This window comes from Haplochromis burtoni, unplaced genomic scaffold (genome assembly GCF_018398535.1).
Source record: "Haplochromis burtoni strain Fernald_Lab_line unplaced genomic scaffold, NCSU_Asbu1 Contig_120, whole genome shotgun sequence".
Lineage (NCBI taxonomy): Eukaryota > Metazoa > Chordata > Actinopteri > Cichliformes > Cichlidae > Haplochromis > Haplochromis burtoni.
Window position 1 is genome coordinate 1,718,089 of NW_024582481.1, and position 25,711 is coordinate 1,743,799.

The following is a 25,711-nucleotide window of genomic DNA, read 5'->3' on the forward strand; positions in this document are numbered from 1 at the left end:
TCAACAAAAAAAAAGGTGTTTATTTCACAATTTTTGAGTGTTGGTAATAAATACATGAGCACATGTCCAACATCCAAGTGTAGTGCATGAAGCACTCACACAGAGCACCTAAACCAGCTCCGTCTTGGTTAAAACACGGAAAACCTCCTGTCATATCTCTGCGTCCGGGTTGGTCCCTTTTACACTGTAAACTCTAAGCAGTCCGTCTCTGTGTTCTCTTATGTGGAAGGCTTTGGTAGGTTTTCCCTTGAACAGTCCTATAGCTGGGTTAACAGTAGTGTTTCACAGTCGACTGGCTCTACATGCGATTCAGCATTTGATTTGATGACATGCTCCAGTCGAATCAAACTAGTATGCTAACGGTTTACTACCAAGCTGTAGCACAGGTGTCGGCACAGAGCAGACCTGTAAAAATAAACAGTCACTCTTTTTGTTTTAAATAATCACATCATAAACATCTTCAGTGTCAGTTACAAGCACTGGTGTACAGACAATAGCATGAAGTGTAGAGGTGAGTTTGTATGGAATGTGAGAATGACAGAGTGGATCTCTGGCTTTAATGTTTAGTCCATGAACATGTATTGCTTGAGTGCATTTGTGTCTTTTTTTGTTTTCCTTGTTCTCATTCATCTGTGTTGCATGTGTTTCAGTTTTGTAGCCTGCCGACCTTTTTGGGGTCACTGTGCAGAGAGGCGTGCTGTGACACAGTAGTGGTCCATCTGCATACACAGGACCACGCTGCTTGTTGTGTCAGTGCTAGTTTAATGACGGAGAGCGATCGGTAGTCCACAAGAGCTCGATGTAGGGCCACTTGGTCTGTAGGCAGCGCTTCACTGGAGTGTCATCCGTCCGCACCATGGGGTCCTCAAAACCAAGCACCAAAGCAGTCCCCTCCACGTACTCGACCTGAGAGCGCACATAAATGCAGGTTAATACACAGCAAATATCCTCCCCCCAACATCTCTTGAATGACCAATTAACCTAACCTCATGCATGTCTTTGGGCTGAGGGAAGAAGCCAAAGTACTTGGAGAGAGCCCATACAGACATGGAAAATATGCAATCTCTACACAGAAAAGGCCCCTGTTGGGATTTGAACCAAAGACGTTCTTGTTGTGAGACGATGGCGCTAACCGCCCTAAATGCAAATCAGTGTACTTCAATTCTGACTGTTCCTCTGAGGGTGTCAGCAGAAGGGATGCAAGTACACAGCAGTCTTACACAGAGACACAGGCACACAGTCAGCAGGCCTGTTATTCCCATTTGGAGCTATAGGAATGGAAATGCCATCACAACTTGCCTCTTATGTGAGTAGGTGTGCACTTTTGTGTGGGCACACATGGTGCCATTCCTACAATTTCAGGTAGCGGTATGGGAAAAAAAATGAGCAATTTTACACACCAGGAAACGTGACAGATGAAGAAACTGATATTTTTGACTGCCAGGTTTGTGCAAAGCCACCAATGGCATCTGCTGATAATCATCCATCAAACTAATCCTGCTTAACAAGCCTGTGTTTGACCATTTATCACAGAAAGCCTGCTGACAGTGGCCTTCGTGTTGAAATGGCTCAGAGAAACGCGAAGCTAAGCCAGGGTTTTCTTTGGATGGACGGACAGGCTATTAGGCTCGCAACAGCTACTGTTTATTTTGGAGTGGCCGGCTGCCACCAGCTGTGTGTATGTGTGCGCATGTATGTATGAATGATGATGGGAAAAGGAGCGGAGGTAATTGGGAGAGAGACAGAGAATATGAAAAGGGAACCAGTGCCATTAGTTACCGTGAAAACCCTGAGTGTCTTACCCTCTCTTTGTGGTTTGACTGTTTAAGACCATTGTAGTGGTAGACGGGAAATGAGTCTGGGATTCCTGAATTCTGAAAAACAGGCACAGAGTGAACGGGGTGAAAAACATGCTGTGTTGTTGAAGACTCTCTGAGCAATCTTTTCTCACTGAGATGGAGGCAGAGACCCACAGAGGCAGAACCTTTGCCAGCTGAAAAGCAAAAGTCAAACTGTCACATCTCTGGCTGCAACCGAAGCTTAATGTTAAATCCCAGGCGTTAAACAGAAATGCGTGCGTAACTCCAAATTACCACAAAACAGCCTACGCTACAAAAAAAATGATCAAAACAATGACAGTGAGCCAAAACACTTCCAATGACTTTTCTTGAAGGTGCAGAAAGCTAATTGGGTGTGTTTTTTGAGAGCGTGTCCAGCTTCTCGTGTTTATACGGTATATATGAAACTCTAACCCTCGCCCCAATCCCACGTGTGTCTGCATGTGTGTCCAGTTGGCTAATGGCAGTATAATTTTTTTGCGGCTCGGGGCCATTCTTCTGGCGAGTCCCTAAAGCCCTGATCACTTTAACACAGTTCCCCTCTATCTCCCCCACCTCCCCGTCTTCCTCACTCGCCCGGCCTCATAAAAGCATCTTACCGCTCTTTCTTAAAACTTCTCGGCAAGCAGCATCATATGATGGTGAGCACACACAGGCACACATGCATTTCACATGAGACACCACAGGAATGTTATTGGCATAATGCTAAAGCAGCACTCCACATATTCTTTGAAAACAGACCTAAGTGTCACCCATATGTGTTTGGGCACAAGGCCTCCTCCATATGTTTTAACTGTGATATGGATTGTATAACGGATGGAAGGCATTTATCATGCAGGGGCTGTATTGTAGAAGCTGTAGTTGACCTCCATCTTCATGCACACATACACACACACAAGCACACATACCTGATCAGGGAAAAACTCCAACAGGAATGGGCCCAGAAGAATTATGCCCAAGTTCTCTGGATCCAGCTTACTCTTAACCAGAGTCACACTGAGAAGGAGAAGAGATTAAGAAAAAAAAAAAGGGGGAGTAAACATACAGTGAGCAGACGAAAACAGATTTACAGACAAAAACAGACCAAAAACAAAACCCAGCATAAAATGCCACAAAAAAACAGATAAAAACAAATTTCAGGAGAAAGGAACTATCAGCACAAAGGAAACAAGATTTGTGTATGAAAGTTGATCCAAATTTACAATCACCTCATCACTCAGCGTGGATTCATGATGCATGTTTTGGGAAAGCGCGTGCACATTTTCGTGAATACTGTGGTACAACTAAATATACCTCTGTCCAGACATTCCTATGTGTTAGATCAGTGTTATTATTATTCCACTGTGATAGAAAAAAAATCTGATCAGATTGCCCTTTTAAGGCAGTGAGGAGAAAAGTGAGGAGTATACGCAGACACAGAAGGAAAAGAACGATTATTTCTTCATCTGCCGATTTGTTACCAACTCTACATGCAGCAGGAGCACGCAGAGTAAGACTCAGTGTCACTGAGCAACCCTCTGAAATACTAACAGCTTCTAGCTGACCTTCTGCACCTTTTGTATGGAGGAAAGAAAAAACATGATGAGAGGAATCAATAAAAATAAATAAAAATCCCACTATGAAAAAGTTGTGTTGATGGGGCTCAGCAGGGTCAGTTGTTTTTGGTGGGTTATATCAGTAAATGCTGCATGACTTATATCACTTAAAAACTGACTGGACGTGAGATTAATCTGCACACACTGAGTATGTGAGTATGTACTGAGTTCTTCTCAGATCATGTTTGTTTGTTTAGGAATTGCACAAAGACAGTAGATTAGCAAGATTGGTAATATTTGATTAAGATTACACCTAAATATCAAAATGTAGACTACTTGAATTGTTCGTCAGTGGATTTCTTGCACTGGATATGTTGGATTTGCTCAAAACATAGTAAGGGTGCAACAATGCCATCTAAGTGCTTGTAGATCGCAATAAGGAGACTCGTTTATATTCTTCTCACCCTATAATAACATTTCACCTCACTTTTTGGTTCCCATTATGCATCACAGCTGATTACTTAATTTCCAGACATGCAGAAAGTGAATTCACATGTTCACCAAAAAAGTCTATAAGTACATTTCTATTAGTACTTATAGAATCAAAATCAAATTATATAGAAATGTATCCATGTGTTTAAAACCTCAAGAAATAATAATTTGCCAAACATAACAAAAGTCTTAGAGCTGCTGACTGTCAAAGGTCACAGGATAGATGGAAACAAAAAACTTTCACTGCTCTCAATGACGATGTTTACTTCCTAAAGTCTCGATACTGCTATTAAATACTTATGTAATCAAGATGCTATCTTTAACATAGGAATCCCGGTGAGATCTTGTTGTGTGGTAAGGAATGAGACTCTCCTGTGGGAGTCTCCCGTCAGTTTGCTGTGTTTTGTTGTGATGTATCGGCCATCTGGGGGTCTGTAGACCAGATTATTGGTCCGGTTACTTGGCAAGTCCAGTGACTACAGCATTAAGGCTTACTGTTCCTCAGAGGAGAACGTGCTTCTGTTTGAAGCGGCACTTTAAAGTGTTTCCTCGATCTCTCAGTCTTTCTTCCTGCAGTTAACGATCTCCCCGTAAGCCTCAATTTCTGACTCTTTCTTCCCCAGCCTTTATAGCGGGCTCTCTCTGGTCTTGCTTTATAGCAGCCTGGTAGTGAAACATGAGCAAGGAGGTGCTGACCTGGCCTGCCAGTGACTTTGGAGGTAGAATCTAAGAAGCTCTACAGGTGCCACATGGAGACGGACACACACACAAGCATGCACACACAAACATAAAGCCTTGAACATGCAAGCACTTACTATTCAGGCTCTGAGACAAGGTCAAGAGCTTTCATCACATCCTCCAGCAGAGACTCTGGGATGAAACCATTATCTACAGAGAGGGAGCGAGAGAAAGAGACATAAAGAAAGGGTGCTGACTTTAGACAAAACATAAGATACAAACTTGAATTAAAAAACAAGGCAAAGCCTTCACCTACACACATGTGGCATAAGAACTATTTACATCACAAGCCTGGGCAATGAACTCATCTGACACACATTTCACACAGACACCTTGTCTTTTCTCTCTGACCTACATTCCTTAAGCGTGATGATCGCTGTACCTGAGAGGAGAAGCTCTAAACACTAACATGTGTTTCTGTCCGCTGCTGTCTGGCCGTGCAGTTTTATGTCATTTAAACATCAGCATGTGAGCCTGTGCGGTCTCGTGTTTAGATATACACATAAACCCCAAATGCGATCGAAAGAACACTAACTGACAAGTGTGCTGCTAGTTCACTCTCAAAAACTCAATCTCGTTCTACCAAGACGGAGAGATATTTTCTTAGAGTGGCAGCTGATGGTGTGACAGCGAGCAGAGGGCAGACAGCAGGGACAATGACAAACAAATGTTTTTAAAAAAAAAAAAAAGTGCAGTGGGTTACTGAGTTTGTAGTTCTTGTGAATCACTGTCGTGCGTGTGAATGTTTCTGGCGCCATTTTTCCACAACACAAGGGGCTGTGTTGACCGTACATGCGACACAGACAGATTTATGGCCCTGTTACGCAGCACTCATCTGTACAGTGCATTCTTCCTTCATGTGTGTATACGTATCCCTATAAGATTGTGGGTCCAACTACTGGAGCCCACGCATGTGTTTGTTTGAACAAGTGTTTGGGAGAAAAGACCATATGGCATGCAGAATGTCCTGGCAGATGATAGCAGAAGCGGATTTGACAACAAGCAAAGTGGTATTCTGTGCAACAGGAAGAGACAAATGAAGAACAAGGAAAGTGCAGACGATGGTTTTGTTTACATATTTGTTGTAAAAGCTGTTGGAGCCTGCAAGCTTGTTGTCAGCTGGTAGGATTTAATCATGCGGTAACATCACATCACACCACATTAAAGCTGCACTATATCATATCGTCAACGTAAAAACGTGATATAAGCAAATGTAATTTGGAGATATAATTTCAGCAGCCGGCCACGTGTCAACATCCTATGACAATTGACCTGAAAAGGGAGCTACTTTAACAACCTCCAACAAAAGCACAATGCTTTGAAAAATATGCACGACAAGTGTTCCTGCCAAAAGCTAGAAACAACACTCGCTTCACCATTTGAGGCAAAAAACACTGTTGAGAACAACCAGGCTACAAAAGAGGAGACACTAGCAGCTGGTGATGCGAGACCCAGATGTAAACAAATGACTCCACCGAGCTTTGCTGGAGCACTCATTAGCTGCACGCCATATGACAGGAAGAGCAAACGGTGGATGGAAATTACTGATGCGGTCAGATCGTGGAAAAGCAGTGTTTTAAGCAGCTGGTTAAAATCCCTCAATCCAAGATTCAGGAGTCAGTATCCCAGGTAGAAAATATTTTTATGTGACCACCTTGCACAGCTCTTGAAGTGTTACACAGGAAAGTTTTGTTATTGTTAAGTGTTAATCAGTTATTATGTACTTTCCATTTAGAGTTTCCAGGTAAAATACTACCAAGGCTATTTTTGGGCTTATATATAATTTACGCTGTTATAACACCACTGCACTATAGCACTGGCACCTTCAAAATCAGAAAGCGTGTCATCAATGACAGTTATTAATTGTTAAAAAAAATAAATAAATAAATGCTGCTGCCTGCAAGTACGGATAGTACTTTTGTTTTCCTAGATCGTCATAAATATCTGGATATCATTTAGAGATACCCGCCCCTATACAAAATACAGAAAGACCTCGGCACATATCGTGAATAATGCAGCTCACAGCAATGAAGAACAGCACAGTTCCTTTGAAAATAGGAAAACATAAATATGTGTTATAACTGGTTCCCAGCTGCACACTTTAATAATAAAATAGTTCATGCTCATGTCCTGTGTACGACTCCTGACATCTCTTTACTGCTCACTTCACTCTCTTGTATTCAAGCAGAAGGAAAAACACTGCACGGCAGATGTTAACACTAAATGTTTCATTGCATGTTTCTCTTCTCTGAGTGAACATAAATATCTAACAATATAATCCTGAAGCTGCGTGAATGAAAATTACACACAAGATTTTCATTTCTACTGACATGACAACCTGCTGCCTCTGCTGTCATTGTCCCACTCTCTCTGTGTCTTTCCTGTGGTCTTTTTACACAGTGACTTGGAAGTTACAAGAAAGGTTTAAGAAAATGAGGAAGAGAGGGGGAAGAAGCAGGATGGTTGACTCAGCTGTTAGCTGAGCTGATCTCACTAACCTAAACAACAACAATGAAGATCAGAGGAGGGACAGGGACCCTTGTTCTCTTTGCAGAAGAAAATAATGGTGATGAGAACAACAAAGAAAAGAGGTTATGACTGCATCTGCAAGCAGGGAGAAGGAAGGAAAAGACAGTTGGGCCAGGATGTCTTTTTCTCAGTTTGTGTGTGTAGCTGTGTTAGTGAAAGTTCGGAATAACTAAAGTACATCCGTGTGCCAGGTTACATATAACTGGTGTATTAATAAGCAAATAAAGTAAAGTGCTCAATCAAAACCTGTGCACAGCTGGTGACAGACAGAAGGTGAATAACATGTGGACTGTATATGAATCAAACTGAGGCAAGCCAATCAATACTTAGTGTATTACTGGATCAATACTGGATAACAGCCTCAGTGCTGGTTCAGGTGTTCAGGGCAGGGAGCCGACCTCTTAAATTCAAGTCTGTGTTATTCTAAGTTTAGTATGTCAGCCATCAGCAGCAGTGCGCCCATAAACTCTTACATTTTGCAAACAGAACTTATATAGCATGGAGAGAGCTAACAACAAAGGGTGAGTGGCCTGGATGCATTTCACTTTTACTGCTAGAACAAATTCTGTTAGTGGTTTTTTTTTTTTGCACTGTAGTCTTTGATGGTGAAATCCTTTTTGGTTTCTCTCCTCCAGTTATTTTAGTTTTTTTTTTAATTATTTATTTTATTTGGTCAAGTTTAGACTTTTGCTGCAAAGCTTTTTAAACTTCACCCATGCCTGGTCTGCGGATAGTGAAATAGACACATTCACAGACTTGGTGAAGCAGGGAGCAGAGGAAGAAACTATTGCAAACATAGTTGAAAGTCTCTTGTGTTTTATCAAACTGCTCTCAAATGAAATAAGTGCAAGTAAATTAGGCATTAAAAAACATTGAAAAGTTTAAAAAAAAAAATGCCCATTTTACTTTTTTTCTTGGCCTTGTTCCTTAAGTAAAGCCTGATGCTGCCTTACATATAGAAGAGTCATGCAGAGCCTCTTCTTCTCCTTCTGTAGTGAGGACTACTAATTTAAAACTGGTATCAGTCAAAGCTTAAACAGAGCTATCAGTAGTACATCTTAAATGCAAACACTTGATTTTCCGTTACCTTCAGGATCAAATGACTGGAAAACCCTCCTTGCCTGTTCTGATGGAGACTCTGGACCAACCAGTGACATCTCCTATTTGGAGACAGTAGGGACAAAGAGACAAGACATTAAAGACAAGAGCAAGTAAGAAACACGTGTGCACTAGAACGTGAAGAGGTTTAACCCTAAAGTGACCACACACACATCCAATATTTGTATGCAGAGTGAGGAGAGAGAAGGAGAAGAGTTAGGTCATATTTCTGTCATTTTCGATGATCATCTATATACCGCTATCTTTCTCTTTATCTATATCTCTACTAAGAGCAGATTTCAATTGGTCCTGCCAAAGTTGAGCAATACTAATGCACCAAACCCACTCTATATTCTAAACATGCAGCCAATACAGAGCACCACTCATAGCAGTAGGTTTGTGATTCACTGTTGGTACATTAAGCATGTATGTGTGGAACCTAAGGGGCCTGTGCAATCACCAGAGTTCATTGGGTTATTAACGGATTTGCTGATAAAGTTAGATGGCTTGTTTTCACTCCAAACACAGTGTCAGGAAATCAAGTCTTAAATATCTAGCTTGTGATTTATGACGAGCTCTGCAATGTTTGTATGTTGGTAAAGTTTGGAGAGAGCAACGCTGACAGGCGCAGCAGATGTGAAGAGTTGTGTTTATCCATCTATAAGTGGTTGATACATCGTACAGCATGCTTATGCGAAGCCTTCATTACTCTTTCTATACTGAGGAAATTGGGAATAAAAAAATAAAACCAAAAAAAAAAAAAAAACCCCACAACTTATCAGACTGTTAGACTCTGAAATTCTTCCTCCCACTCCATTCCACTTTCTGACTTTGTAATTGACATTTTGTCTTACTTCCCAAAACTAAAAATATGAAAGCATGAACTAAAATCTTCAGGTGTGATAAAGGTTTAGACCCCTTTTTTTGCACACAACTGAGTTCTAATAGTAAAATCAGGAAAGTATTTTGACCCACAAGGAGGACATGACCGCAAGGTTTTTTACCCATTTGGAGTATAAACAATTTTGCCTCTGGACGCTGTTGGATGATATGTTTGAAAATCAAGTTTGTTTAAAACATACCAAACCCTTAATACAGCACTTTAACCCCAGAGGCCTGCGATAGATCTTGTTGGACACTCCCCCCCAAAATGAAAAGAAACGTCCTGACTTATCTTATCTTGCATTTAGGTATTATTTGATATTTTCAAACTTGGTGTCAGATCTTGTCAAGATTATACAGGTTTTAGAGTCGAATAACCAAAGTGTCTGATAAGCAACACTGAAAGCAATCAGTGATAAGGAGAGCGAAGGTAAATGTTAAAGTGCCCTATAAATATTTTTCATGTGTAAACACTAAAAAGAGTTTAAGAAAAAAAAAAAGCTCACGGGAGATGGAGGGAATATTTTTAAGAGAAGAGAAGGTAAAGATGAAATACTTGTTCAAAACGTGAAGACAAGAGTCGGAGGGTTCTCACTGTTCTTCTTTACAAGACTGTACTTATGACAATGAATCACTGGACAAACACATAATGTTTTGGGAGAGCAAATGAACCCTCCACATCTCCTTTAGCCAGCCTTTATTAAAGCTTGAGCCTCTGATCCACACAAGCTGCTTGGGTTTCATGGTCCACTTATTACTGTATTCGGGGCTTATTTAAGGAGAGAGGAGGCTTTTTTGGGGGGGGGGGTGGGGGGGGGTCCAGGGAGACACGTCCAAGAAGAGATGACTCCCAGCTGCAGGCTCTTCAGATGCAAAGAAAAACAGTCACACCAGCAAACGTACGCTCACACACTTTTCTGTGACAGAGTACAGCAGAGGCCTGATGTGTTAACATTACAGGCTCCATAAATCTGACAGAAGATTTTTCATTAGGTTAGATGCGTCTATGCTTCACTTCCAAGATTGAACAATTCCCAGAGGAATCAAGTGCTGAAAAAAGTTCAGAAGGAGTTGAACAAACGTCCGTATCATGAAACATGAACTGTTTTGATAAAATGTAATTAAGCCTTCTACCCCAACTGAGAAAATAATCCTCATTTGAAAGACACGGGGCTTAATTAATTTAAGGCTACATATAGACGTCGAATAAGCCTCGTGAACTGAGAGTCCGTTTGCAATGTTCACCTGATAATCTAACATTTACAGATTGCGTTCCAACGAAGACACAAACACTACTAAGTGGTCATCAACACACTAAACAAAACATATCATTATGGCCGACCATTACACACAGACTCACACCAATATGAGCACAAGAAAGGGACTAATAAAGACAATGACTCATGTGAGCGTCAAGACCATGCACAGGCACATAAAATGACAGCAAAGCCTACATGACTGTGTGTGCAATGATAGGTCTGCTTGGCCATCTTTGATCTGTGTTTTATTAGAGGCCTGGGGAAGACGCTGCTGAGTTGGAAAACATGTCATGGAGCTAACAAACTCTGCAGGGAAGTGTGTGCATGTATGTTGTGTGCCTCACAATTTCATTCCACTCAAACTAATTGAGTAACAGTTCATGTCAGTGTGTATGTGCGAGCGTCTATGCAAGAGGTAGTGTCAGTGCAACAAATAAATTGCATCCTGTGATGAAATTCATTTGGTACAATGCTAATGCAGAGAACCAGTGCAATGATACACTGCAGCACCAAAGCCAGGTCTGAGATGCAAACGCTGTTTGTGAAGGAGCACATTCCAATCTCTGCAGCGCAACCTTTTCTGTGCAAACCCGTGACCTCTGCAAGGGAGCGAAAACAAGCTTCTCTAAAGGAACAAAGCAGGAACTACAGTCATGCAATCACAAGGACTTAAATATACAATGTAATGTAGAACATTTGCTCCAAGTAAAACTGGAATACATTTACGGTCCTTGCCAAAAAATTTTAAGAGACCGGAAAGAGGATCCGAGTAAGAATTCAGGAATGTGCATTTGTCTTTCAATCAACCGTCCTTTTCAGCAAATGTCTTTTTATTAGATCAAGAACATTGTTAGACAAAACAAATTACAGATAGGAAATAAAATTTGTAATTATGCGTATTTTAGGTAATTAACTCATGTTACACAGAGAGGAAGTCTTACTTTAGCCAACAAAATATTTAAGATCACAGACCTACTTGTGCAGTAGCTATTAAGATGATGATAGACGAATACTAATTATTTAGGTTTACTTGCAACCTTCGATTTCATGTAACAGGTGATGATGTTCTTATTCTTTTCAGATGAAAATACTAATTTCTTTTTAAAAAGTAATGAAAGCAAACACATACAGCAAGAAAAACCCTAAGAACAAACATTAAACTGGATGAAGGAGTGTTTTGTGGACTATTGTTATCTGATGAGCACAACCCAATTTTAGGAAGTAATGCCTGTTGGATTTTGCGATTGCCACCTCCGTACCCAATGCCGTAAGAGTACGAGAAATGAGTGCATATCTAATGAGATCAACCATAAACAATCTAATTTTGTATTTTATCAACACAGTTAAAAAAAACAAACATTATTTTTCCTCCCTAGCTTAAGAACAGCAGCTCAAGATTTACTGCAACATGTTAGATAAAGTACAATGCTCGGCTGATCTTTATTATTTGTGTTATGTTCAAGAAATGTTTGCTGACTACTGTCTTCAACGTCACCTCTATCCATCTGCTTTCATGCTGCACTGTGCTCACCAGGCTGAGAGGCTCTCTTAGGTTGACGTCTCATGTCCTTCCTTCTTCCCCTTTCATTCTTTCTCCCTGCCCAGCTCGCCCCCCCTCACTTACCCTTTTCTGTGCTAAATAGGTACTCCAGTTTTGGAGTATTTCCTCCCCTCCCTCCCTTAACTTTTGTTCCATTTTCTTTCCACCTTTCAGCCTTTATCTCCACATGCATGTAGCTACTTCAGGTAAGACAGGTAGACATAGCACTTTACTAGAATTACTCTCTTTCTCACCGGTCCATCCAAAGAGCTATTGTGTTGCTGAGAGGCTTTGAGTGGCCATAGAGTGCGTCTGTAGAGATCAGTTTCAAAACAACAAAGCAGAGGTCTTGGGCAGTGTCTCCCATCTTGTTCCTAGCAGGTAACGACAGACTCACTACATGACAGGCTGAGAAGAGAGTCAGTGAGTGAGGGCTTGTTATGTAGACTGTATGTGCCCCTTTAGTTCACCTTAACTAGCCTGTGTGATCACAAGTACAGAGAAGAACAGAAGCTCCGTGTCTCTCTTGCTACATAATGAGTGAGTGCAGTTTCAGGTGTGACAAAGCAGGATAAGCAGTGATTTATGAAACTGTCTTAGATGGGCAAAAACGTGTCTCACCAGAAAAGAAAGGAGACACCAGAGAATAGTTATACAGCGTAATGATGCGTCTTATAACAAAGAGCAGCACCTGAGGGAAAAGGAAGAATAATGCACACATACAGTGACAAAGATAGACTTTTATCCTACTACAAAGACCTTTGGTCTGACCTGTCACAGATTATTAATGACTGTTAATGTACACCGCTTTGTTAGTTTGTGTTTGTGTGTGGCCCGCGCCCACTGATCATATGGAGACCAGAAATTAATCGTAGATGACCAAACAAATTTCATAAAGGCCCCGCAGATTATTTTCCTGTTGTTGTTTTAAATATTAATTCTTTAAGAACGCAATACATGACGTTTTGCAAACATGCACTGATTGAGTAATGAACAGGGAGATTTGCAATTTACTTTATTACATCAAACACACGAGTTGAAATAATATGTTACACATTACACTGAAGAATACTGTGAGCTGCAGACAAGATATTTGAAAAGGGATGGCAAATGCACCTTAAGTTTGGAATATTTTATGTTGAAGATTTAAGCCATATTCCAGTAGCAGTAAAACACCAATGAATTAAAGCTAACTGTGTCTGCACACAGCTTCTTCCTCCTTACCAGTCCCTGAAAGACATCCTCTGTCTTTGCAGACAGAAGCTGGAGTCTTATGGGACACAGAGCGCCATAGCGGCTGCTCGCTCTCCTAGTAAATCACTGACCCAGAGCACAACTACTGTACACACATGCACACACATAACTCCCCGGAGAAGCGCAGATACAGCCTGTGAACCTCATCACTCAGTGAGGGCAGAGTAAAGAGCGATGAGAAATGTCACAGGGGGGCTACCCCCACCTCCTTTCCTGAGTGACCACCACACTGCTCTTTAAAGTGCATCCTTCCTTTCTACTTCCTTTCCTCCTCTTTCCTTCCCATGAGGGATCAACAATCTGAAGAGACTGGCTAAGGTGCGCTGGGGAGTCCTTCACTTGGGCAATAGACCAAGCTTCAGCTACTTCAAAGAAAGAAGGAAAAGGAAGGATGGAAGAATCTTTTTTTGTTTTTTAAAAAACATACTATATGATACGTCTCATCTGTCACCCATCTCTCCACTTCTTTGCTTTCTGTCCTTTTTCCGGAGTCTCAAAAAACTCTCGTCCAGAAACAGATCCCATTACATGCCATTATACACACTCAGACTCTCTCTCTTTCACATGCACACACACATTAATACAACTGAGAACAGAGTGCAGGAGGTATTGTGGGTACAGATCAAAATTGGCAGGATGGTCTTTGTGTAGGCAGATTAGATAAAAAAAACAAAACAAAACACTAATGGCATTAAGCCGATGGCCTGAAAGCCACAGTCACACTGACAACCACTCAGGGGAATATACACCCGTCCCCAGTGACAGAAAGAAGGAGCCACTGACACATCAGAGGCGGGGATCAGGTTTTCTGTTTTTGTGGTGATGGTTCTATATCGGAGCTAAAAGCTACATAACCAAGCACGTTTATTTTTGTACCATAAAGCCCAGAAAAGTATTCTCGAAACACAGATTCACTTCACAGTAGGACAAGGTCACACTGAATGAGGCCCCACATCTGCCTTCCTGACCTCAAGCTCAAAGTTGTAGAGCTCATTACTGTTGGCATAGTGTACAACTAGCCTATGTTCCTCAGTACATGTGCATACATGAATGAGTGTGTTCAAGTGTGTTTCCAGTGTCTAGAGGTACAAATACATCCAGATGAGAACATGGGAGTCATATTTCCTTCAAGAAGCCATCCACCTAAAGCAACACACACGCACGCACGCACGCACGCACGCACGCACGCACGCACGCACCTAATGCTAATCAGGATTAGGTTTCATGTGCTCTGGAATGTGTGTGTATATGCGAATATGTCACTAGTGCTGGGGGAATTGTAGAAATTGGTAAGTCATCTGTTCACGCATGGCGACTTTAGGTCATAGCGGAGGCAAAATACAATCCACTCACATAGTGGGCATGAGATTATTCTCGTAACTGAGCTTTTAATCAATGATATATTAGCAGGGTAGCGTTATGATGGAGATGATTACTTGGGAATTTTTCCCCCCCTCTGGTGCAATTTTCACAACAGCAGAGATAATCGATTTGCTACAACTGAAACTTCCAGCTTTAATTCACAAGCTAAAGCAGCATATTAAATTACATGTTCACTAATGGAGAAGGCTTGAGTGTATAACTCAGATGCAAGTTGATACAAGTAAAAATGGGACAATAATTCATTCATACTCCCAAAAACCAAAGATTTCTTTTTCCTCCCCTCAGATTTCCAATAACATGTTTGGCCACAATTAGAGCCCCTCTGGTATATCAGGACTGAATCAGTATAGTGTGTTACAGAACACAAATCTCCAGAGCGCCTCAACTTGTAAAGCAATCTCACACAGTGCTACAGTAATATACTAGTGCATCTCATCTTCCTCTTTACAATGTTCCATAGGTTCTCATTTGGGTTCAGGTCAGCTGATTTGGCTGGCCAATCACAGACAATAATAACAACATGGTCAGCAGCATGGTAGCAGTTTTGGGACTGTGGCCAGGTGCTAAGTCCTGTTGGAAAAGGAAATTGACATCTCTATAAGATTTGTCAGCCAATGGAAGCATGAAGTGCTCTAAAAATCTCCCGGCAGTTGGCTGTGTTGACTTGGATGTGATAAAAAAAAGGAAAGTAACAACTGTTAACATCAGCAAGTGACATATCCCCCCCCCCAATCACAGACTTCAGACACCTCACACTGGACTTCAAACATCTTGAGTTCTGTGCCTTGCCACTGTTCCTTCAGACTCCAGGACCTTGATTTTCAAATGAAAAGCAAAATGTACTTTCATCTAAAAAGAGAACTTTGAACCACTGTGGAATTTTTTCCAGTTTTATTTCTTTTTAAACCTGGTAAGACGTTTCTGATACTGTGTCTGAGCGGTTTAATATTAGGAATGTGACAGTTGCTGCTCCTTTCCAGAAGAGATCAACCTCAGTCAGCTCTTTGTGGAGCTCTCACCAGTTCTTGAATGGACTTTTCTCGACAAGGTTAGGGTACACCTTTTCCTACCATACTTTTCCCTTGTAGTCGGCTTGCTTTGAAACGTGACTCTTAAAACAGCCAGCCTTTTCAGCAATGACCTTCTGTGCCTTACTGTCCTTAGAAGGGGGTTGATAATCGCCATCTGAACAGCTGTGAAGTAACCAGGCTTCTCTGAGAGAGAAGACTGGATGAGCTTTTATACTGCTTGATTGGCAATTTGCTCAAACTTAAAATATTCTAATAATCTGGGATACTGGACTTCAGATATCAGAGAGTTTTACATGCAATTAATATAGAATATACTGTATATAGAATATAAGTCTATATTTTTTAACCAAACTACCAAAAATATATTTTCATAATATCCTAATTATTTGAGATACAAGAGTATGTGGGAGTGCATTGACATCTGGGATTATTAACATTAAAATAACTATTATTTCCCAAGTATTAACAAAACAGACACTGGATTAAATACTTAGACCAACATTCTTTGTGCTGTTTGGGGCAAAGTTTTATCTCACCATCTTGTTTTTAGTGTCATTCAGATTATTTTGGCATCTTGGCTCACAGTAAAAATCTCATACCAAACCACTGCCAATAATCAGTTGTGTTCCATTTGCTTACTTACTTACTGACATTCCCTGAAATGCAATGGAAAAATTGTACATGCACTGGGAGCTACTTCTGATTGTTGTTTCAGAGGCTTTATAGCTCTCGTGACAATGCTGTATAAAAAAAACTTGTGCCAGAAGAGAAAAATCTGTGATCCATACTGATGGATTTAACCTGACAGTGAAGGTGGTTAGAAGTGCAGACTCTTGCTGGAGCACAAACTCAGCAGTTTACATGCTTGCAATACTTTAAAATAAACCACATATTGTTTAGTTGATCACAGATGGTTGATAAATTAAAACTTTGTGTGTTTGTGTTTGTGTTTGTGTTTGAGAAGTGAGAAGGAGCGAGAATGCAGACCATGTCTGTGTGCCAGTATTTGTTAAGTTCATCTTTGGGAACTGAGCATTTTTTCCCCCCATACTTGTTAGGTGAAAAGCCAAGAAAGAGCACCGGCCATATATGACTATCTTCTGTACTCATTTTTCTCCCCCCCTCCCTCTCTGCCTCTGGTTTTCCCCCCACATTGATATCTGATCTGCACTATTTTAAAGCACCTTCCATATTCTGGTTTTTCTAACCTGCTGAGAACACTGGCTTATGTTACACATTGTATGTCTCTGTGTGTGAATTATATGCTACCTCTCCAATGGATGTGTGTATTGAACTTGCCTTGGTGAAAAATACAGAGAGGTGAGTTTCACTGCCAAGGATCCAAATAGGGAACTTTGGAGACTTGAGGAATGCCCCGACCTGCAACACACACACACACACACACGCACACACGCACACAGAAAAGGAATGCATAACCTGTGAGTGTCTATTTCAGTAAATTTCATCATGAATCAGTAATTGCTTGAAATGTAACATGCAGATTTTCCATTCAACATTAATATTTAAATAACAGCGGCATGTTATTTCTCTAAAACCCTCGACAATAATATGCATAATGAAATCCTGTAAAATGACAATGATAACTTAAACCGCCATGAATAGCATATAAATGCGCTGCTTTGTAACGTCGATCTTAAGAGCTCTTTAGTTACTTTGGCAACCATCTACTTGCCATTAACCTATTACAGCTGCTTACTCACTTTACCTGTTCACAGGCTCCATATCTCAACTTCAGCTATTTTTGGCTTGCTTATATTGATAAATGAGCATTCCTGTTTTTCAAGCCAGCTGAATTATTTTGTGGTACAAGCATTTTTATACGTTTTCGTTGTGATTGGTCAGCCTTTCAGTACACGTTTTCCAAAAATAACTGTTCCTTCCAAACATATTTTCCCCTGGGAGTACAAACTTTGGCCTATGGTTCACAGTTTGAAATGTCAGAATTACAACTAACAACAAGTGTTTGTGTCTTTATTTGTATTTGTAGTCCTCCTTTCAGTTTTCACAATGGGCATCTTTATTTGCATTCAAGCTTTCTTGAACAAACACAAATCCTCTGAAAGCTCACAAACGACCACCACTGGACAATTTGTTTATACTTTTAAATTATGCTTCGTGAACCTACAGAAAGAAGTTGGCAAGCTGTGTAAAATGTAAATGAAAAAACTGAATGATTTGAATCCATTTCAACTCCATAGCTAATTGAAAACATCTTTAATGCTGGAACTGTAGAAAACTGTAGTGGTTTTTGAAAAACAGAATTGGGACAGCAGCTTTAAGAGACTGGAAAAGTTGGGCAATACTAGACAATCACTTTGTGGAGAATTTTATAACTGATTAGAAACTGGAAACAGTCAGGATGATGGCTGGATATAAAAAGAGCACCCCAGAGATGCTGAATCTTTCAGAAGTAAAGATGTGGAAGGCATCATCATTTGTTGAGAGACCATATGGTCATAATGTTAAATAATTCAAGAGTGTTTCCAAACATAAACTACCAAAGACTCGGGGCATTTCATCATCTACAGTTCGTACTACGGCCAAAAGATTCAGAGAATCTGGAAACATATCTGTACGCAAAGGACAAACCAGAAAACTAACATTTTTCTGATCACTATTATTATAAATGGACATAGACTATTGCTGGTAAACAGAATTTGCAGCTGTATCCACAAATGCAAGTTAAAACTCAACTATGCAACCAGAGAAAACCCAACATCCTGACAAATCCACATTTAAAATTCCTTTTTGGAAATCTTGGACATTGTGTCTCTGAGGAACAAATGAAATGGACTGTCTGGCTTGTTATCAGCATGAATTCAAAATTCAGCATCTATGATGGTATGGCATTATGTGTTTGCATTGGTGCATAAAGTAAGGGCATCTCAACTTAATTCAAATGCATTTATAAAGCACAAAAAACTGAATAGATAAGAATGTGCTAAACATAGGAGCACAGGAGACACAATGGGCAAATCAGACACTCAAATGCCAATTAGTACAAATAAGCTTTGACTCAATGAAGGAACAGATTTGACTGTGAGGGGAATGCTGTTCCACAGTTTGGGGGAAACACAGTGAATGCATGACCTCTCCCAAGTTTAAATCTAGAGCGCAGGACAGTCAGAAGCATCCGATCGATTGAGCAGAGGGACCTGGAAGCAGCGCACTGATGTAAGAGGTTGGACATGTAATAATGAATCAGACCATAAAGGGCTTTGTAAACAAACAGAGCCTTGCACATCGGGCAAATAATCATTATTTCTTAGCAATATATGCAGGAATCAGTGCTACACTTGCTAATCACATAAAAATGTCAAATGCATTTTCAAGAAAGACCTCGCTTGCTTCACTAAGACAATCCTAAACCACAATTTGGACTCATTACAAAAGCATGGCTCTTTAGCGCCCCTGCAGGCCAATCTGTTGCAGAGCGGATATTTTTCAAAAGCCAATACAATTTCTAGGCTTCAAAATTTGATGTTCACGTAGTCAAATGACATGCAACTACATGTAAGTTTCATTTGATTTGAAAACGATGTTTTGTGACATTTTAGAGAGCTTCCCAAGCTTTGTGAAAATGTAAGTGTATCTGTGTCTGTACCTTGCAGTAGCGTAGTGATTCCATCAGTGTGAGAAAACCAACACATGCCTGTTTATGAATTCCCTGTAGTTCTGCAAGACAAGAATGGGGAGAAAAAAAACAAAACAACAACAACAAAATAAGAATTCCAATGATGTCAAACTGGTATTCATTTTTAGTTTTGTGCAGTGCTGTGAGGTTTAAGAGTTATGACAGTCTGGTGACCAGAGTTTAAATCTTAGACCACAAATGACTTCTGCAACTCTCATATGTGTAGATGTTTCTTTTGTGCGGATTTGGTGTCTTTAAGCATCTCCGTGCAATGCTTAATTGAAGTCTTACTCATTCCAGAGCACTCCCTGTCTCCATCCCAGACATTAGAGACAGCATGACCAGTTATAAGAAGGTTCACCAGGCTTTGACTGCAAAAGAGGGGAAAAGACGCATCAAGAGGGTGAAAAAAAAAAGAAAAAAAAAGAAAAGAAGATTTGCTTCACTACCTCCCATGGCCATGTACAGGATCTATGAGAGGCTCCATTGTGTCCTGGATCTCATTCCTTATATTTTCAATGCCCTGCACAAACAGAACCAAAGGAAATTAATGTATTTAATTTTTGGTTAAACTGATGAATGACGATGATTTAATGCAAAAAATCAAGGTCTTAAAATTCAGTAGCAGTTTCATTCACATCATAATTATTTCAGTATTGCATTTTTCATTTCTTTACCTTAGTGAGGATGACAGAATAAAGGAAAAGCAAGACTCCACAGCACCCCCTCCAGGTGTGGTAGAGAGACAGCACCTCCTCTCTGAGATGGGCCACTGACATGACCGTCCGTTTGCTGCAGGAGGGAAACAAACACAAGAATGATGTATGAAACACTCAAAAGACAAATGTGCTGGGTTTCAGGAGGTGTCAATTTGACAAATGCACTAACTGAGTTTGTGATGCCCAGATGCCCTTTCACAACAGGGCAGGCATCAAATAAATGAGAGGTTGAAGAATAATCTGATCTTTTGTTTGGAGCCACTTCCCTCCTTTGTTCAACCTTGGAAAGTTTGGTAGTGAAGCTATTCGTCTTGGTTTGCGTGCACTTCCTCACAGTGAGTCAGCACTGCTTTTTGCTGACTACCGTCTCAACTGCCAGTGCGCTATTTGATGAAATTTCAATATTTGTCTGGCAAACACACCACTGCATTTATTTGGCTTGTGTTTGTGTGGCAGACGGTGTGAGAGAAAGGTAGTTCTTTTTTATTAGGCAATCAGTGAAAATGCTCAATCAGCAAATTGTGAGCAGTGAGTGAGTGAAAAAGGTAACACCGATGTGAAAGCCAATTCTTGCAGGCTTAGATTAATCTAGTTGAAATGTGCTGCTCTCTAGTACAGTAATGCATATTGACATCTGTCCCACAATGACTTACAAAGTCCAAATCCCTCCAGAATACCAACAGTAATTACTTAATATCAGGATTTTATGGGAATTAAAGAAGCTAATTGTTATATATGGACAGAATATTTACTGTCACTTACTGGAGAACACTGTGAAATTGCTCAAAGCCAAGCTCCTCAGCAGCCAAAGCAGCTAGGCACAATAAAACACACAGAAACCATCGTGTTAGAGCATGTCACATTAAAATACTGGATCAAGTGATTAGTCATTAAAAATTTCTATTTAACAATTAAATATTAAGACAAGTCTTCATTTAAACAGTAAAAATACTTCTGCAGTTTCATTTTCAACGTGCATCTTTTATGGAAACGTGACAGACGTAGGACTCACTGGGTTGCTGTTCCTGTGGTGGCTGACTGCTTGCTGGCTCTGGCATGTCCTGTGTTTGCGACTGTGCCTGTGTGATTGTTTGTGTGCTAGTGTGTGGGCTCTGTCCTTTGGCCCAGGTCACCAGGCAGAACCCCGTGGAGGTGCTGGAGCAGACAGACTCCAGGATTTCGCTTAGCGTCGAACAGAGTGCCATTTTCTGCTCCTCCTCTAACATACACAAACATAAAACGTGCTTTAAAAAAACAAACAAAAAAACAAAACCAGGCAATTCAGTGAATGAGGTTTTTTTTTTTTAAAGAAATTACCTGACATTTGTCTCCAGTTGGAACTCTCTCTGCTAAAGAGGACATTTTTTAGGAGGAAAGCCTGCAAAGAAACAAACTCTGTAACCAAATTTGCAAGAAATATTGCATGGTGCAATGTGCTTTATCTCTTAGACATTGTTTGTCCAAAATCAGCAATCACAGAATAACAGAAACTAATATTTACTTCATTTTATACAAGTAACCATTTGTATGGGGCAGTGTTGGGACTAACGCGTTACAGTAACTACGTTATTATTGTGGTAACGAGCACGGTAACTAGTTATTATGCCAAAACCAGGAACGCGTTACTCGTTACTGGGATTTAGATAGGCTCGTTATTCGTTACTTCGTGTGGTGGCTATCGCGGAGCTTCCACAGATTCAATAACATTAGCAAGTGGTGGAGGCCAGCAGGTGGATGAAGGAAAAGGGAGGCAAGAGGAGAGACCCGAAGCGGCCGCCGGTCCGAGTGTCAGGTGAACTGAACTTCAGGTAAGAAGTTATGACCTGCAGTCATCTGGGTCAGATATGAACCAAGTTTAGGTGGAGTTTATTTTCGTTATGCTGACTTTTTCGTACTGCGTGCTAGCTAGCATGACGGAGTTTCTATACAGCTGGGTGGGTGCTATATGTTACTGATGTTGAACTTTATTTTGTTCATAAGGTTAATTATTAGAGTTGCCAACCGTCCCGTAAAAAACGGAATCGTCTCGTATTCAGAGAAAATATTACGCGTTTCGTATTGAGGTGAAAAGGAACAGTTTGTCCCGGACTTCAGCTACAATGAAAAAGACACAAAGCTGGAGTTATTCGTGTTTACGCTGCACAGCTGCCCTTTTTCCTCTCATTCTCTCCTCTCCTGTTTCTACTTCAATCATAAAACTGATCAGTGATCAGCGTATCGGCTTTAGCTCAGGTGGCAGAGCAGGTCAGCCACTAATCAGAAGGTCGGTGGTTCGATCCCAGGCTGCTTCCTGGCTGCATGCCAAATATCCTTGGGCAAGATACTAACCCCATGTTTGCCTACTAGTGGTGAGGCCAGTGTCCGGCAGCCTCGCCTCTGTCAGTGCGCCCCAGGGCAGCTGTGGCTACAATGTAGCTTGCCATCGCCAGTGTGTGAATGTGTGTGTGAATGGGTGAATGACTGAATGTAGTGTGAAGCGCTTTGGGGATCCTTAGGGACTAGAAAAGCGCTATATAAATGCAGGCCATTTTCTCTCTTGTTTGTTTATCGCCCACTTTGCGCCAGAAAGAGGAAACCAGCGGATGCCGCGCTAAACAACAGCAGCACATTTAAGCTTGATCAGCTGTTGTTAGAATTTATTTAATATTAATTTCTAGTATCAGCTGATGTTTGCTGGAGCCACAGCTGTAAAAGCTGCTGGTCATGATAGGTTTGGTTATCTGGTGAGAGGGAAACATGAAGATGAAACCAGGAGATGTCCTTACTGAATCATCAGAGCTGAACAGGTGATGGAGAAACAGGTTTACCTTTTAGGTGACATGAATGAGTTGAAGGGAAGTTATGAACTGTTTCTGAGAGACAAATAACACCAGGATCCTTTTTTGTAGCTGACAGCTGGTAACTGTGCAGGGGCGGGTCTAGCAAAGTGTTGCCAGGGGTCCATGTAGGGCATTAACGGGGAGACAACACAAAGAAGTACTTTTCTTTCTTATTCTCATTTAAAATGTCTAGCTTTTAAAAAAATAATTATCTGAGTCTTACAACAAATGATTGATAGATTAATGCATATATATACCATCAGAACAGTGTACATCACTGTCACAACAGCGTTTGTTTTCATTCAAAGGCTTTTGCGATTTTTCCTATAATGGTGGGCCGGTCTCTAGTCATATTCCCCGGGACGATTTTTTTTTGTCCCAGTCCAGCCCTGTAAGCAGCTCATCTGCAGTCTGGTGTTACCTACATCTTCCTATTCAGAAGGCAGAATTTCCGAGTTCTGAGTACAATCGAAAGCACCACGACTGCAGTTTTTGTGTTGGATGTAAAAAGCAGGCTAGAATCATGCGGCGGTCAACGACGGTCCAGGCATGGGATTTCTCTCGTGGAAATGTGTACATTATTTTTTTCCTTTCTATTGGTAGGTGGCACAGTGCACTTGTGGCAAGTAAGCAAGCTAGAAGACTGGCAAACATGCTGGGTATCCAGTTACGGAAGCAACACATTAACAAGAGAATTCTGAGTAAAACCAAAGTTACTTTCCCTAGTAACTAGTTACTCTGAAAGTAACGAGTAACTTGAAGTAACTGAGTTACTTTTGATAGAAGTAACTAGTAATGTAACTAAGTTACTAATTTAAAGTAACTTACCCAACACTGGTATGAGGTGGCCAGTTATACAAATTTAATTTTTGATCAAAACAAGATGGTCAAGATTAGATTTTTCACAATGTTTGTCTCACTTTGTCTTCTTTTATAAATCCAGTGTACTTTTTTTCCTCATGATGGGATCTATTATACTTTTCCTTAATGGTGGATGTTTACATAAAACAAGGAATATGTTTCAAAATGTGAGGTCAGCATATGTGCATATAACGCCTCTTAGCTAAATGCTCAGGTGCTCTAAAGTGAGCCACACATGTCTGGCTGTGAGTAGCCCTACCTACTGTTAAATAACACTCTGTGTTTTAAAACAGAAAATTGTGTTCAAGGGAGGGTAAAAGTGGCTAAAAATGTTTTATAGAATGTGGATAAACTGAAGAGCTACACTACAGCCCAGTGTAAGATAAAATACAATTATTTTAAACTATAAGTCAAACAAAGCTATTTTTGAGACCAAGACCACATGCATGGAGCTGGAAATGAGCATAACACATCTCCTTTAAAGCAGAAAACCTTATTGTCATCACATACCAGTTGGGGCACATTTAGTTCAGTTGGCATTTATTATAATCTCAATTTTAACCAAAATAATTGCATACAGATATTTTATCATAAATGAGCAGGACAAATTGTCAGAAGGCTGAATACGATCTTACCTGGACAGGTGCAATTACAGCACAGGGCCCTCCTTCAAACTGCTCCAGTGCTGTGAGCTCACTTTCACTAAAAACAAATCCTGTGATAAACAGCAAAAAGATTTTGTGTCAATAACAACTTACAAAAACAAAACAAACAAATGGATATCCAGCTGAAGATCTGAGGGCCACAGACAAAATCAGGGCGTAAACCTCAACAGGCAGGTAAGTATTTATACTTTCATTTTCAGTATTTTACATTTTAACTTTGTTTCAGCTAGAATTTCAAACAAAATCACTGCTTCCTGTCATTTGGTCTTAAAGTCTGGATACAGTGGATTATTGCTTCATACCCCTTTTGGGGGAAATTAGTTTAAACTCTTATCAACATACTGAGAAAAAGTATCATACCTTGGGCCCATCTGCGGAAAATGGAGACAGACACTCCACTGGAGGGTCTCCCCCAAACCAAATCCACCACATCTTTATTTAACTCTGACATGTTAGCTTTCAGTGTTGGATGATCCAAAGTCAGTCCCTCTTCAGTCCAACAGCCAGGTGGAGAAAAGATAGGTCTGTTTACACCAACTTGCTTTTTCCTCTTGCTGCTGACAGTTTACTTTTCCGGGCAGGTCGAAACCTGTGGCATTGGCCACAAGCTGCCTGTACACGACAGCCTGACTACAAGTACTGACAGCACACTGGCGGGTAGGAATGACATCAACGTAACCACAGAAACCTACCAAGTAATAGAAAAGACACCGTGCAGTTTATGAGAAAAACACATATTCATGTTTCGGTCTGTGGCGGAAAATGTCCATTAGGAATGGCAGATTACTTTCATATCCTCGATGAAGACCAACTAGTTTTTTACTTTGGTAAATGAATACTAATTTATACTTCCCGGGGTTATAAACCAGCTAAACATCTGCCAGTTACTTAACGGCAATTTAAGAATCGTTTATTAAAAACGGATAACTAGATAACAATTTTCTTGTTTTTGGCGACGTTGTTACCTTGCAAGACATTTAAGAAAATAATGCACCAAATTTTGATCTTAAGAACCGAGTTAGTTTGGTAATGTCAACAGTTAGCATTAGCATCACTACTAGCAGCTAATTTTTCATTGCTTTGTCACTCATTTACTTTGCACATTAAAACGACGGCTAGAATCGTTACATGAACTCGTAGGTTTTCGTTAGCTTTATATTAGAGGCCTTAATTACCTTAATACACAGTCCGGTAATGGTATCCTGTATTGATGAAATTTTCTGGTAGCAATTTCACCGTCAACCGCGTCTCTGTCATTCGTTTATTTACAACGGAATTGTGTGGGAAAAAGAGAAGAGCGTACAATTGACGTACTTGCCCATTGGTTGAAATCCAGAAAGTTCCAGATGCGTCAAGGGCTGCGGCGTCAGCGCGTCGCCTCAATAGTCTAGAGACTTGTCAATCATATTAAAG

At 40.6% G+C, this 25,711-nt stretch overlaps 1 protein-coding gene across 2 annotated transcripts; it reads right to left on the reverse strand.

The window, feature by feature from the left end:
* Positions 1–25,700, reverse strand: mindy3 (MINDY lysine 48 deubiquitinase 3). Of its 2 annotated transcripts, none has more exons than XM_005934823.3 (16): positions 25,613–25,700; positions 24,659–24,986; positions 24,269–24,348; positions 21,271–21,331; positions 20,966–21,172; positions 20,716–20,767; positions 19,912–20,026; positions 19,684–19,757; positions 19,526–19,605; positions 19,205–19,275; positions 16,879–16,959; positions 8,220–8,292; positions 4,681–4,753; positions 2,747–2,834; positions 1,803–1,874; positions 1–906 (listed from the first exon to the last, which is right to left on the reverse strand). In XM_005934823.3, the coding sequence occupies exons 2-16, from the start codon at positions 24,747–24,749 to the stop codon at positions 757–759; spliced, it is 1,368 nt and encodes a 455-aa protein (XP_005934885.1). In that variant the 5' UTR covers positions 24,750–24,986; positions 25,613–25,700; the 3' UTR covers positions 1–756. The 2 variants fall into 2 exon arrangements, with proteins under 2 accessions (XP_005934885.1, XP_005934884.1); XM_005934822.2 differs by lacking the exon at positions 25,613–25,700 and adding an exon at positions 25,474–25,609.
* Between the last annotated feature and the right edge of the window lie 11 nt (positions 25,701–25,711).